Here is a 14,860-nt window from a genome sequence, read left to right on the forward strand (position 1 = left end):
AATAGGGTCATTTATTTCTCTCTATCTTTAAACGACCCTCTTGACATTTCTTTTCACTGAACTATCTTCATTTGAAGATATGGGCTTTAAACTCATGGCTCATATAAGATAAGTAAATCATACGAGATTTAAGCACGCTTTATATTTTATGCAGTCTGTGTGCATATTATCAGAGGAGAACTGCTGTCGGATACTCTTTTCCATTTCTTTACTTTTGTACTTAAAAGACGCTGGTCCACGAACATTATGATAAAAAGCATTTTTTTAACTTCTTTCTTAAATGCTTTTGAATTTATTAAATAATATGATACATTTGTAATAGTTATTGTTTATAAATATGGGGACTACCCCAGCCTTTTTTTCTGCCTAGCTTGAGCTCATTATTGATAGTGGCTAAGTACCCAAAAACATTTTACGATATGAAAATAAAATGGGAAAAGAAAAAACGAGCGCTGCATTCCAGTGTTAAAATCGGAAAAATGTCGTTTCTGTGTGATAAAAGAATTCATATAATAAATAAATATTTCCGGGATATTACGTTATTCTTTTTTTACAGACATGATTATACCGTAATTTTATTATTAATGGTCTAGAAAAAACCAAATGAGTTGCTGAGGCAACTTTTATTCGTCATGAAAATACAGATTACAACTTAAGGAATTTTTTTAAGATGTATAAAAAAAAATTTTTTTTTATAGTAATGAATACAAAAATAATTATTTATGCCAGTTCAAAAAATATTAAATTGTCTTTAGAATGCTTCAAGACTCCATCAACTATAAAAGTTATCAATTGGCAAGACTTTGGTCTTGACAGACCACTGGATTATTATTCTTTTCGCAGCCGGCCGTTTGTGGTGATAATGCTAATCTGTGGGTAGAGATTCCGGCTATCTGCATCCCAGCACGCAACGACTTTTCCTATCGCGACGAGCGTGTAAATATGCATCCAGAATGCTAAACGCCCATTAGTTTCAATCGCCCCAAGATAGCATCCCCAGTCGGAAGAGATTCATTGATAAATTTACGAGTGTGGCGCAGGGACCCATTGCATCCCATTGCCATCTAAATCTATCTGGGACACTCTTGACTTTTTGCCTTTCAAGCGGAAAGCTTATATTGGGTCTCCCGAGAGCCTGACCCCTTGACAAATGGCGAAAACATATTTCCCGCCTATACAATTCACCCAATAACTTTCCAGCTATTCATGTGAGCCGTTCGATTGGAGCGATAGCCTTTCTGAACCCACAAAGTTCAGCTTGATGGACCGTGTTAATCGCATGGTCTCAGTTCTACACTCTGAGAAAAATAAATTTAAATTAAGAAATGCATTTAAAAAAATATTTAAAAAAAATATGGGGGTTATTTGTAAATGTCTTACCCAAAGTATAAGACATTTTTGAAATTGTTGGTTGTATTTATTTTAAAGTTATGAATAGTTAGAATAAATCCTTAAATTCTTTGAAAGCATTAAAAAAAATTACAAAATTTTAACGCATTTTTACTTAAAAAATTATATATTATTAATATTATCGATGTGGCTAATTTTGATTTTTATGCCTTCAAATATTTAAATTAAATATTTGAATTATTATTATTATTATTATATTTGATGTGGACAATTTTGATTTTTATGACTTTAAATATTTAAACTAAGTCTTTGAATTAAGAGTAAACTTTGTTACAAGTTCAATTTTGTTAAACACATTTTTTATTATTTTAAAATTCCTCCTTGGTGGACTAGTTATTGCCTATTATTAGTATAGCTTAATACAGTTATAATATTTTAAATTTTTAAAGATATGAAGGCTATAATTGCTGTGCATTGTGGGATTCCGCGCCAGTCTCCTTAGACTTTTCGCACGTTAGCTGGTCCGAATAGAAGAGGAGGTGCTTTGGGGTCTTCCAAGGAGCGTTCGAAGTCGCTAAAGAACTGAAGATACGTACCATCGATAGAGAGAGTGGCTGGGTGAAAGAGTGGCGACCAGGCTATAGGCTATCAGGGCAACAGCATCTTGCTACGTGTGTGAATGGCCTTCTTAGCCGTTTGCACTTCTTTCCTCGCCATAAGTCTCTATAATCCATATACACACAACACACGCCATGCTAAAGATACAAAAAAAAGAACTAGATGCCCCGCGCTAAGTGCACTTAAAAGCAACGAAAATTATTTAAATGCAGCGTTAAAAATGTTTACAATTCAATAAACAGACGCAAACACACACGGAATTTGGTTAGACCCTGCCCCAGAAGAGGCGACAACTGAAGATACAAATACATAGATAGGGAAAACAGAACAATAAGTTAGCACCAAGCGACTTTTAACCCACGATGGTTGAACTCTGCATGCTCTTTGAAAAGAATCTCTGAAAAGTATCTAAAAGAGTTTAGCACGTTATGCATCTTAAAACATATACCGATTGCTCGTATCTTTAAAGGCAAAGTTCTTAGGTTGAGTTATAACTTTTAAAAGCTAATTTTGTTTCAAACAAAGCATTTATAAGTTTAATGCTATAAAAAAGCAGATTTTTATATTAAAGACAACTTCTTTAAAATTAATTAAGTCGAACTGACATAATGTGAGAAAATTCTTTTATATTGTAGACAGGTTCTTAAAGTTCAGTATTAGAGTTTGATATCTTAAAAAAATAATTCCTAAAAAAGCACCATAAAGTTGTAAGCCATTAAGTTGATCTCACATAATGTGAGCAAAAAATTTTTATATTATACACTCAGACATCATTGATAGCACTATCTACCAGTGAACTTTATATAGTACACACCGCATCAGGGAATCCGTTTCGAAGAGTCGCAAATCTTATAATTATGATCTTGGCTCTCTGAATAGAGTGCTACCCTGCTGCCGAAGGGCATTACTTTTAAGGTCTATGGCCAGGGTTTCTTCCCCTTCGTTAAAAGCTTAAAATTACCCGACTCCATTCTACAGACTCATGAGATAATTGTGTGCTACACTCAGAAGACAAAAGAGACAAAAAGCAAAGAGACAACGAAGTGATGAAAGTGGTAAACACAAGGTGCCTCAGTAAGTAACACGTTGTGGTTATTGTTTATAAGGCAAAGCCGTTGGCCAATATGTGGTTTGCCCTGAGAACAGCAGAATCGTTGGTTGTCGGCAATTAATACAGTGTATCCGTATCTGCAGAGGCTGTTCCATAGCTCCATTGCCGCCTTGGATACCAAAGTATCTATATCTGTGACTTTTAATGTACGTGCAGCACAGTATCTCGCGGTACGACATCGTTTTCTATGCGCGTTCTATTTACGGTCAAGTGTTTAGAGATACATGTGTGTACTCTCAAACGGCAAGGTTGTTGTCGCGCTTCACCCAATTGGCCAAATAAAGTCGTTCTGTCCGTTATCCAGAACGAGAGTCGATCGGCCGGCCACTGGCCGCAAGTTTCCTTATAGACGGATAATGGCCAGGCCAACTCATTAGACTGACCCCGTTCTTCGTGCCTTGCCTGCTTATGGGATCCTTTAATGTTCTATCTGGTTCAGCCTCTCAGCCGAATGTCTCTATTGCGGTGCGAAGTGAAATCGTGGAATACATCCCACATTTTCCACCCAGCCAGGTTTAAATTAGGTTCTGAAATGGTGTTGCTCTCTAGATTTTACACCTGTATTTCCCTTTATTGAAATGTTTCCAAAGTGTTACCATAGGTTCTATACATATTTAATAGTCCAAAGATTAGTTATTGACAGATTATAAATAGAACTGTCTGTCCGTTAAGATTGGTGATTAAATTAAAATGGAACATTATCTAAAAATTTCTGTATTTAGTTTTTAGTTTTCTAAAAATCGTACAACTCTCCCACGGAAAGCAAGGGTATAGAAACTTCGGGTTGCCGAAGTTAGTTTCCTTTCTTGTTTTGAGTAATATATGTGTACCTATGTTAAGATGTGAAATTTGTTTTGTCTAATTCAAACCGATTTTTTTTGTTTCAAAGATCTTTATAGATTGTATTTGTTAAATATTTTCATGACGAGTGTTCCATACTTATTTAATAACTAAAAGAATTTGATAACGGTCCAGCTGAAATCTATTAAATAGTTTTTCTGAATGATAGAACCTTAGCAGTATATGTTGAGATGTAAATGATGTTATGTCTTATTTAAAATAAAGTTCATTTATTGTTTTCTAGAAAATTAATAAGCTTATCTGTTAAATATTTTTATGATGAGTGAGATTGCCCATTTTAAATACATGAAATTGTTTTAAATTAGAAAAGCAACCAAAGGTGTCTTGCATCCAGTGCCATTTTCATTACCTTTTGGGAAAGTTAATTGTCAAATTGTTATACAACCATTTTCTTTAGGCATTTAGTAACCGAATCTTGAAGATAGCATCTCTAAAGTCACCCCCTGGACTATTTTTAGCTACTTCTCCAGTAGCCCACCAACATCGAAGGCAGATCACTTGAGGAGTTCATTTAGGGTCTGGTCTCCATTGCGTCTCTCTTCTCAGAGTCTATTGAGTCCTCCCTCGGCAATCCAGTAAGTGGGTCTGAGCAATCTATCTATTGCATAAACTCAAATAAACTACTGTCAGCTGCAGCTGAGATCGTATCGATCGCTTGTCTCTCGGCCTTTTTGTTGTGCTTATGAAATGGCAAAAACGGCGGCAGGCAATGAGAACCGTAATTGATTTCAAATATTTATGCCGTACATGCACCCAGAAAAACATTACCATTTTTTTTATTAAATTTGTTAATGATTGAAGTGGGCTTAATATACTTACTTTACCAGTTTTTTAAATGAAGCAAATGATGTTTAAAGATTTAAAGTTTTCATATATTAAATGTTTTAGGGGTTCAGTGACCCAGTTTAAGGTTTTTTAAATTAATATATGAATTGGTTAATACTTAAACAAATCTTGAAGTGACTATTTGGTCTTCTCTCTTCGCTTACTATCTGATTAAATTAAATAAAAGCTTTTTTAGTGCCTTTGCAAAAAGATAAGGTTTTAAATATTGAAATATTTGATATATTCTATGCTTTTAGGTTTCGGTGAGGTAGTGGAAGGATTTTCAAAATAAACTGCTTCATATTAAAACGAATCTTTAAGTGAATATATTTTCCTCTCTGTACGCTGATACTTCGGCATTTTCATTTGCTTGGTCGGACCCCCTTAATTGCCGCTTGATTGCAGAGCCTCGAGTGCTGCAGAGTAGATATCCATCGCAGATCGGAGATCGCAGATCAGATCAGCTGGCTATACGGGGCCCAGGGGAAAAACGGAAGTGTCAATGTGTAAAAAAGGTGCTGGGAAACCGCACACACGCACTTAGGTACGTGGAAATGGAAAATTGAAATGGAAAACTGGTAAATGGTAAATACTAAATCGCTCAATGGACAAAACAAACGCCGGGGCCTGTCACGTGTGCAAGGGTTTCAGTTTTCCCAGTTTTCCCATACCTCCGGGGGGCGCACACATGTTTAGCGCCGACACGCCCTCGCCGCAGCCCACTTTTTCCAATTTTCCCCGAGTCTTCGGTTTCGATCCTCACACCCTCATATCGCAGCTTACCGATCCGATCGTTTCGGTTCCTTTAACGCTGCCTGACTACGCAAGTGAGTTGGCTGTTTTCCGAATCGAAATGTTCTCCCTTTTATTCACAATGTGCATTATTTAAAAGGTTACTGGCAACAGTGTCCCTCAAAAGTCAGTCTTGGTCAGCGGAAGTTGGGTTCAAAGTTGGAAGACCAAAACAAAGGCTTGAAGTAATTTTAATAATATTAGACCTTCAAATTATACAATTCAAATGGTACCTATGTAGATCAGCGATCAACTGGCAGGATAAACCATTCAAACAAACAAAGATCTTTAAAGTTTCTATAAATTTCCTTTAATGTGCAAAATATGTTGTTAAATTAAAAAAAAGATCTTGTTATGCCGCATGTAATTTTTTTTAGAGTCAGGATCATTTATACAATATATTTACAACTATAAAAAATGCAGCACTGTTAAATAAATGCGGTTTATCAGTTTTATGAAATATGTTAGTAGGAGTAATGACATTTTTTAAATTCATAAAAGTTCTATTTTTTAATAGTGTTTTCATAATTTGGGTTTCACTTATGTCAAAAAAATAATTGGCAATTTATTCAAATCATTTCTAAAATTGGGTATAATATAATATAATTGGAAATTCATTATTATGGAATAATATTTATTAAGTCATAATATTAATGTTAAAAACCAATTAAAAAATCCTAAGGGAATAGTTATTCATTGACTTCCTTCCATGATACAATTTACAAACAAATCTAACCAACAAAATTGTTTGAAATTTTGTTTAATAAGAAATCCAATGTTAAATTGGAGGGTCTTTTCCGATTTTTATTTGGCAATTAAAGCAAATTTATGGTCAACAAATTTGACCCATTTAATGACAATAGAAGATCTTAAATATGCTGCTTCTGCAGCTGTCTTCGGGGGTATTAGACCCTAGTCCGCTGACTTTTCCGAGGCACTGTGGTGGATTTAATTCATTCAAGAGGGGAGGAGGATGTGTGGCAGGAAGCATGCGCAGCTTCACACGAGCCCCGCACCCACGTCACTCGAAAAGTGAACTGGAGAAGGTCTAGAAATCGGTCTGGAACCGAAACATATATATATACATATATGTATGGTATGGCCGACACATCCTGCGAGCATGTGTTCAGCGAATGACTCGGAAGTCGGGGGCTTAGGAGAGGCGGCAATTTTCGAAAATGTTATTTTTAAAACGTTATTTTTATTGCGGCTGCTGCACGCGACGTCGAAGGTATGTAATTGAAGACGGGTCTCCCTGGGCCTTCTCAATTTAGCATTCAAGGCGCGAAGCACCAGAAGGTTTTCATTTCTATACCATTGTATTTTATTTTATTTTATTGTATAGCCCTGTCTGGTTGCTCCTTTCTTCCCTGAATTTTGTGTTCAAGACATGTGTGCGGAAAATTGGTTTTCGATCTTTCCTTTCCTGTGCGTTCTCTACCAATTGAGACATTGAACTGTATCGAAATTAAAAATCGAACAATCGCATTTGTTCGCTTGGCGCCTGGTCCGATGTTTTTGTTTTTATTTCACTATTCAATTGACGCGCATTGATTTCGATTATTTTAGAGGCTGGTCGGGGGTTTTGATCTTGATAAGGTCCACTGAGCACCAAAACAATATCATCGCATTCCGGACTGACGCGTGCTCTACAATTTAAGAATTAAAAAAATGAAATTACGTAAGCCAGAACGGTTGACTGGCTTTAATTCGTTTGGCAATGGGGAAAAATTAAATATGATATCAGAAAAATGGTTAAAAAATCGGAGGAGATATCCATTAACGATTTGTATTACAATAGGCCAATAACCCGATTTTTTTAGACAAATAAATAAAGCTAAAAATATATATTTATTTACCCTACTTCGTGATATAAAAAGATATTCTGGTGTGCCACACTAGGAAATCAATTGAAATGAGGCAAATAAACAAATATGCATTAATCATCGGGTGAAGAAAGGTTTCTTTTTTAGAATTTTCGTTATTCATTGATTCATTTAAATGAAATGCAAATGCGATCTGCGAGGCGCCCCCTCAAATAAAAAATTGGTGGAGGACGGGGAACCTGTTTGAGTTTTGTGTCATTTCTGCTTGTTGGTCCATAAATTAATATTAATTATTTTCAAGGGGGAGCGCGAGAATGATCGAATCGACGCCGATCGATGAATGCCAATGATGTCAGCACTGAGAACCGAACCGTTTACAAGATAGAAAGATACTCGAATTCAGGTTGAGAGAGACAAGTCTACCCAAAGCACTAAATAGAGCTTTTGGATATGGGTTTTACTACTAGGTACTGAAAACCCAACGTATTTGCCTCGCCCAGTAATAAAGTGCAGCTGCTTATTTGTGTAATTTAAATCTTTTTTAAATACATTGCAAATGCCACCAGAAACAACAGCTTGCAAACTTCCAAAGACCCGCTTCATTCATTCGGTTTAAGCCCTCCCATTTATTGAGATGCACTGGGAAAAAAATATATATAAAATAATTTGTGGTCTTTAAAATCATAAGAATTTATTTAGATTTTAAGGATAGGTCATCAATGTAAATTAAAGCATTACCTATATTTTCCTGATTATCAAAGCAAAGTTAGATAAAATAAATATTAAACACTGTACAAGATATAATCAGAATAGTTCCAAAGGCCTGTATAAATTTTCAAATAATTCTTGCCTCTCGATTTTTCGCTCAGTGCACTACTCGTTCATTCATAGGAAGTCCCATCTTCTTTGGGTCGCTCCCTCTCAAGTTTCACGCATCTGTGCAATTTTTGCTTTAGCGTCAAATTGTTGCATGTGGGCCGAGCAGGTCGGCCAATAAGGGGGTGGTATAGGGGGCGGGGCAGCCCAGGGGGAGGGGTTGTTTAATCAACTCTCAAGTGTTTGATTTGGACCGTTTGCGGCGTGCCTCGTATAGCATCCGTAGAAGTTTGTCTACACAGAGAAGAATATTTAAAATATATTTGCATATCCTACAATAATATTTAAGGTATCTAATAAACATTTAAAAAAATATATATAAGATATATTTCATAATGTATTATTTTTTGGTTCCTTAAGTAGTAAATAGAGTGCATTTGAATCCTTTAAAATATTTAGAATTTTTATGTAGTCTTCTGCTTCTGCTAAAATTTTTGAAATAATAATGTGGTTTTTAAAATTTTTAATATTCTTTTATATTCTTCAAATATATTTTTTATCGCGAATTGGTGCCAACCTGATGGCCTTATTTTTCCTGTGCATACATTCACTTTCCGTTTTATTATTTTCAATTTTAATGAAGGCCCATTTAGTGCACCCTAGGGTTAAAGTAAAGCCGACGACCATCGGCTGGCTGGGCACCCTTTTCTTTTCTGTTCGCCGCACTTCCGCATTCAAAGCTAATGACAGCTGCCAATGTGTGTGCCATGATGAACTGCTGCCCCTGGAGGAGATCGTTTGTGGAACCACTAGAACCACCAGAAATACCAGAGCCACCGACTCCCGGGAATTCAGAGTCATGGGGGAGGAACAGATCGAGGGTGCGGGCGGTGGCGGTGGCGGTGCTATGTGCCCTATAAAGAGGGTTGCCAAAAGGCAAATAGGGAGGTTTCATCGGCTTAGCTGAGGGCATTTCAAGAATTCAATTTAAAGTGTTAAAGGAATGGCCAAAAACACATTGATGGATCATAAAAGTACTTGAGCAGGGTTGAGCTCTGAAGAGATGATTAAACAAATTGTTCGGTTTCCAATTAAGACAAACACTTTCATATATATTATGGCTATACAATTTCTACTTTCGATTATAACTTAAAAAATGTTCAACTACAATACAGAATGGTACTATATATTTTTTTTATTAATTAGTTAAATTAATTATTGTTTTTAATATGTTTGTTAGCATTTTTTGGGGTTTTTATAATTTTTAAACTTTAATATAATTTATTTAAGATATAATGCTTTCATACTGATCATGCTATATAGTTATCCTAATTTTGCCCATACCATATCATAATATATTTAATGGCAAGTCTGTATCCTATTTTAACCCTTATTTTATCCTTTTCAGTGTCAGCTTGATCGTTGGAGCTCCCAAATTCGATACATCCCGTTACCAGCAGGGCGTGTTGGAGGCCGGCGGTGTTTTCAAATGCAGCCTGAACGATGACGACTGCAAACTGGTGCCATTCGACTCCAAAGGTAATTTAATCGAGGCAAAACAAAAAAAATCGACAAAAAATAACACTTAAATCGGGTACCCTTTTCGAGTCTGAGTCTGTGGGTTCCTCCTGAGAGGATGGGAGTTCTCTAGCGGCGAACTTGGCGCCAATCCCCGCCAGAAACTGGCGCCAGGGAAGCACAAATCGCAATTAGTTTATTTATGGCCTACACGCATGCGCAACCTTTTAGTATGCAAAATGCGAAGAATGCGCAATGTGCAGTGGCAAAAAAAAAAAAAGAAAGAAGAAAACACATACGAAAAATGCAAAAGTGCAATAATATATTTTTAGACAATTGCCGGGAACATCCTGGGCATAAAACGGAAATGATAAACTTACTCACCAACCTCCCCAGTATACTTCCTCCTGTCGCTCCAAAGTTTTTGCATATTTTTCCCATTAACTGACGGCCCTCCACTCTGCGTTTGTCCGCCATAAATATGCAATTTGATTTTGCAACGCCGATCGGGGAAGAAAAAAAGGAAAAAGAAAACACCTCGGGTAAAAGTTATTGACACGTGCCCCATCAGACTCCAGACTCGATAATGGATGTTGGCGAACCATAATCCTCACGGGGGGTGTGTCCCATAAATTCACTCTGATCCCCAACTCCCTTTCAATACCGCTAAAATAATATATAAATCTCTGCTCAAACTCATGCTTAATGTGGCTAAAAAAAATGAAATAATAAAAAAAGGAGTCAACAGGTGCTTCATTCAGCTCGCAGGTTCGTTTGGTTTGGTCATCTACTAAAGTGTTTCAGCCCTGTGATTCATCCATCCATTAGTTGTTAGATCTTAGTCACCTTTCATCTCGGCAATGCGTTGTCTTCATGACTAAATATTCATAAATACAACGGAAGGAAATGTAAAACGTACATCCGTTTCGTCTCAAAATCGCAATGATTAATGATTATTTTTTATTATTTAAATTTTTACTGGTGATTCAGATGATTTTCTTGGATTTTGCATAGTTTTATTTTGAACAGCTGAGTGTTAATCAAAACGAAAAAATGATATATCGACAAAGGTCCTTTTTCAACCACTTGCTTACCTATTATTTCCCTAATTTCTCTACCAATCCAACCTCATCCATCACCTTTAATTACCATCATCCGTGGGCCATTTATCCCTCATTAGGCACCCGCCCAAAATTTGTACAGTCCGCACACCCCTATTGCAAAATTTTGTACATCCTAAAGCACCTCACTGTACCCCCGAAATTATGCCATAAATCACTGGCAGAAGGAAGTGACCATCATCATTATCCACGTTGTGCTCAAGTGTGTTGTGTTCTCAGTGTAGCTTAATTAGTTTGCCTTTCTCCCCCTGAAAAATACACATTACATATTAATTTCACTAAATTGTTCATTTCCGTCCACATTTTGTCTGAATTATTTCTTCGTCTTTGCTTTCGCTATCCTCATATCTTAATCTTTGCCCGCTTCTTGCGTATATTTAAAAATTAGGTTTATTATCTTTGCTTAATTTATATGCTTTGCTGTTTGCGAAATAAAGATGTCGGATGATTATTTGCCAAGTTAATAATATGAATTTCTCTTTTTATACCAGGCAACAATCGAAATGTGGATAAGGAGGTCGTGGACAGGAAATCCTATCAATGGTTAGGCGCTACGGTGGCCACTAGTCGGGATAGTGACTTGGTTGTGGTAAGTTAAAAAATAATAATATTTAAATGACTAAGAAATATAGCAAATATATTAATATTTTGTATTAAAATATATAGAAATTTAAATAGAGATCCATTTTTCCCTTGATCATTATAGACTTAACCATATTTCGGTGACTATATAAATAACCAGGCAACTTTTACTTTCAATTTTAGTTTTATAGGTTAAGGTTTTAATGGTTCCCTTTTAGTAAGCTTTTAAAAGTATGCAGCCCGCCGATGACACCCATTATCGCCCTTTAGAACCCTGCTTTATGGGACAAACAAAGTGAGGACTAAACAGTGAGATACTTTCATTTTCCGCAGACCGCAAGACGACCTACTATTTGAAAGCCCCAGTTCGTTCCGATTTTAATGTCCATCAATGATGGCATCATCAACCGCTCGTTAAAATGTCAAATTGCATTGAAAGTGCAAGGGAACTAATGGTATTCGCCCACCTCATAGTGTAACTGACACCTTTTCCATCATATGCCAAGAAAATCTCTGGGGAAAACTACCGCTTTTATGGCTGTCTTTCGGTATTCACTGTGTTTTGCCGTTAGATGTCAGTGGGTGTTAAAAAAGACTGTGTTCTCAATGGGTTCGGATTTGGAATTGTATTTGGGTTTGGATTTCGTTTTCTATGATTTTGTCATCACTGCGGTTCACCGGTGGATTGCGTCAAGTAAACCACAAAAGAAACCCAAGGCAGATAGAAAACTATAATAAGATACCAATGCTCAGATACAGTTCTGTGTTGGTACACGGAGAGAAATCATTAGGGCACTTAATTTATATATTAACTTAAATATTAGTGGCTTTTAACACATTTAAATGCACTGATATGTCAAAAAAAGCAGATTTAAAATATTTTTTTTGTAACTTCTTTAATTAAAGACAAAAAAAAACTTTATAAACTTACTATATTCGATAATAATCCCTTTTTCTTATAAGTTTTTATAAGAAAGAAATGCCTTAAAGAATTGGTTTCATATTATAACATATTTCTCTTTGTGCAAGTGTGCTTTGCTGCTTTGGTGCCACAGTGCTCGTATGCTTTTCTGCTTTGGTAGCGCGGAGTCTTTAAGGTGCGCCATGTCTTTGTTAATTGCGTTGGCGTTGGCTTCTTTTGTTGGCCGCTTGTTGACCGCCCACCCACCATAAACATTTGATTTTCACTTTAGTTCTCAATTAACTTTGATTTGGCCCATTTGATTTTGGCCCTGGCGCACCAAGAGCCGTTAACATTGATGGCCAGTACGTCCTATTCTCGTGTGCTTTCTTCCTCTTCTTGTTGTTGTGGCCAGGTCAGGTCACTTCCGCCAAATGGGAAGCGTGAAATGGGAACCTGGATCTGGGTCTGGGACTGGGACTGGCCTTCAAATGCCCATTAACCGGATGGGGAGGAGCAGGTCATCCATCGATTGATTTTCGCTGCGCCAAGTGCCCTACAGAATTACTGGAACACATCATCATTACATCAGTCGGTGTGTTATTGCTGTGGGCTTAAAGGGATTATATCATCAGGTGGCACTACAATTTAGTTTTAGCCATACCTCTTCAGAATTTGCCTAATTTAAATGATATATTTACGTGACTTTTAGTTTTTTAAAGGGGCTCAAGGTGTCAAAAAGTATGCAACTTTTAAAGTAAAAAAAATCACTGCATACTTTTAGACACATCAGAGGTGAATTCTTTAGAACCTGGTTATATTTGTTTTTAAAAACGGGTTAAAACTTAGTTGATACTTTTAATAAAAATAAAATATAAAGTGCTTTACCTTATATATATGTTCACATATTTCATTGAGCTTTAGGCAAAGTAAAGACAACTAACAATCGTAACTGGTTTCATAACCCTAAGTACTCCGAAGTGACCTTTAGCCCGGCTCATTTTTTTGGCATGTCAACCGTTTCCATTCTTTAAAACTAAATTGTTTTGTCGTGTTCCCGGCTTATTTCCTTGCAGCTTAACATATTTTGAACGATTTTCGTTGGCTTTGTTTGGGCTTTCTTTTCGCTTGGTTTTAGTAGTTTTGAGGTCTCTGTCTGTATTTGGTCTTTTGTTTTTTGGCCGATTTTGTTTTCTTTTTTTGGTTCGTTTTTTTTTGTTTATGTGGTTTATTGCCCATGTTTGGAGCAGAGTGCATACCAAAACGCCAACGATAAATTTTTGAGACATTAAACTGCACTTTTGCAGACGCCGTCGGTTCCTCCTGTTGGTTTTGTTGTGGGAGCAATGGAATAAAAAGGAAAAACAACAGCTGAAGTCAAAAGTCAACACGTTTGACATGGTCGACATGCAGACGTTACCATTGCGAATGCCGAAGAATATCTGGAGGCCCCCGAGCCGAATGCAGATGCAGATGCCAAATCGGCTAGGCCCATGGCCAACTCTGGGATCCTCCGATGCCTTCCTCCCTCATATATACTATATATATATACCGATATATATCTGTGTGCGAGTGCCCTGGCCATATTTGAGTTCAATAGCGCTGGCAATTTCACAGATCGTGTCGATGATCATGTCGCAATCGGAACACTGCAAACCAAACAGCATCTCTCGAAGAGAGCCGGGATCTTAACCGACTAAAAGATACCTAAATCAGTTCCAAGATCTGGACTCAGCATTTTTAAATGTACCTAAAAATATCTGTTAGCATACTAACGAAATTTCTTGTCGTTTTTGAACTATCTCTGCTCCACTGCAAGTTTAATTTTGATTTAAAAGCGGAATTATAATTTTTTGGAAATTTTAAAATTTTTAGTTGTTTAATTTGTTTTATTTTTCGATCAAGAAAATTTTCTCTAAAATGCAAAAAAAATAGTTTTCATATTTTAATTTTATCATAGGAAAACATTAGGATTTATAAGTCACTTTATAAGTACTTTTTCCTCAATCCATCCGAAGGTTTTACGGATTCATTCCGAAATGCAACGTTTCTTGTTTTACAGCATACTTTTTGACACCTTTATAAGGGATTTCAAAACCCTACTGATCACCATTACTATACACCCTATAATTATGCAACAATATATTTTATATTCGAAACTTCTTCGGATTCATTCCGAAAATCAAGGTTTCATGTTTTACTGCATACTTTTTGACACCACGAAAAGTGATTTCAAAGCCCATCACCATTTTTACATTATTTCGGCTATAAGCACCTGACCCACACTGGTATACCCAGTAACTTTCGAATAATGGGTATGGAAATAAAAACGTAGCGAAACGAGACCGCACGACATGCGGCACATGCCCCCGGGCGAGGGCAGCTGTGAAAGAGACGGCTATATGTGGGAAGAAAGAGACGGGTGAGACGCTAGTGAGTGAGTGAGTGAGTTCACAGTGATGTCACCTTGGTGTTGTGCCGCTGATTGCCGATCATGGCCATTGTGGGCGGTGGCGATGACCACCCCGCCCACTCGGCG

General features: G+C 36.7%; 1 protein-coding gene across 3 annotated transcripts in view; it reads left to right on the forward strand.

The window, feature by feature from the left end:
• Positions 1-14,860, forward strand: part of LOC119555847 (integrin alpha-PS2) — a 34,869-nt gene that overhangs the window by 3,933 nt on the left and 16,076 nt on the right. For all 3 annotated transcript variants that reach the window (XM_037867476.1, XM_037867478.1, XM_037867477.1), the window contains exons 3-4: positions 9,608-9,738; positions 11,330-11,427. In XM_037867476.1, coding sequence (XP_037723404.1) covers positions 9,608-9,738; positions 11,330-11,427 — 229 coding nt within the window. The remainder of the gene's footprint in view (positions 1-9,607; positions 9,739-11,329; positions 11,428-14,860) is intronic.

The sequence above is a fragment of the Drosophila subpulchrella genome, chromosome X, assembly GCF_014743375.2.
Source record: "Drosophila subpulchrella strain 33 F10 #4 breed RU33 chromosome X, RU_Dsub_v1.1 Primary Assembly, whole genome shotgun sequence".
NCBI lineage: Eukaryota > Metazoa > Arthropoda > Insecta > Diptera > Drosophilidae > Drosophila > Drosophila subpulchrella.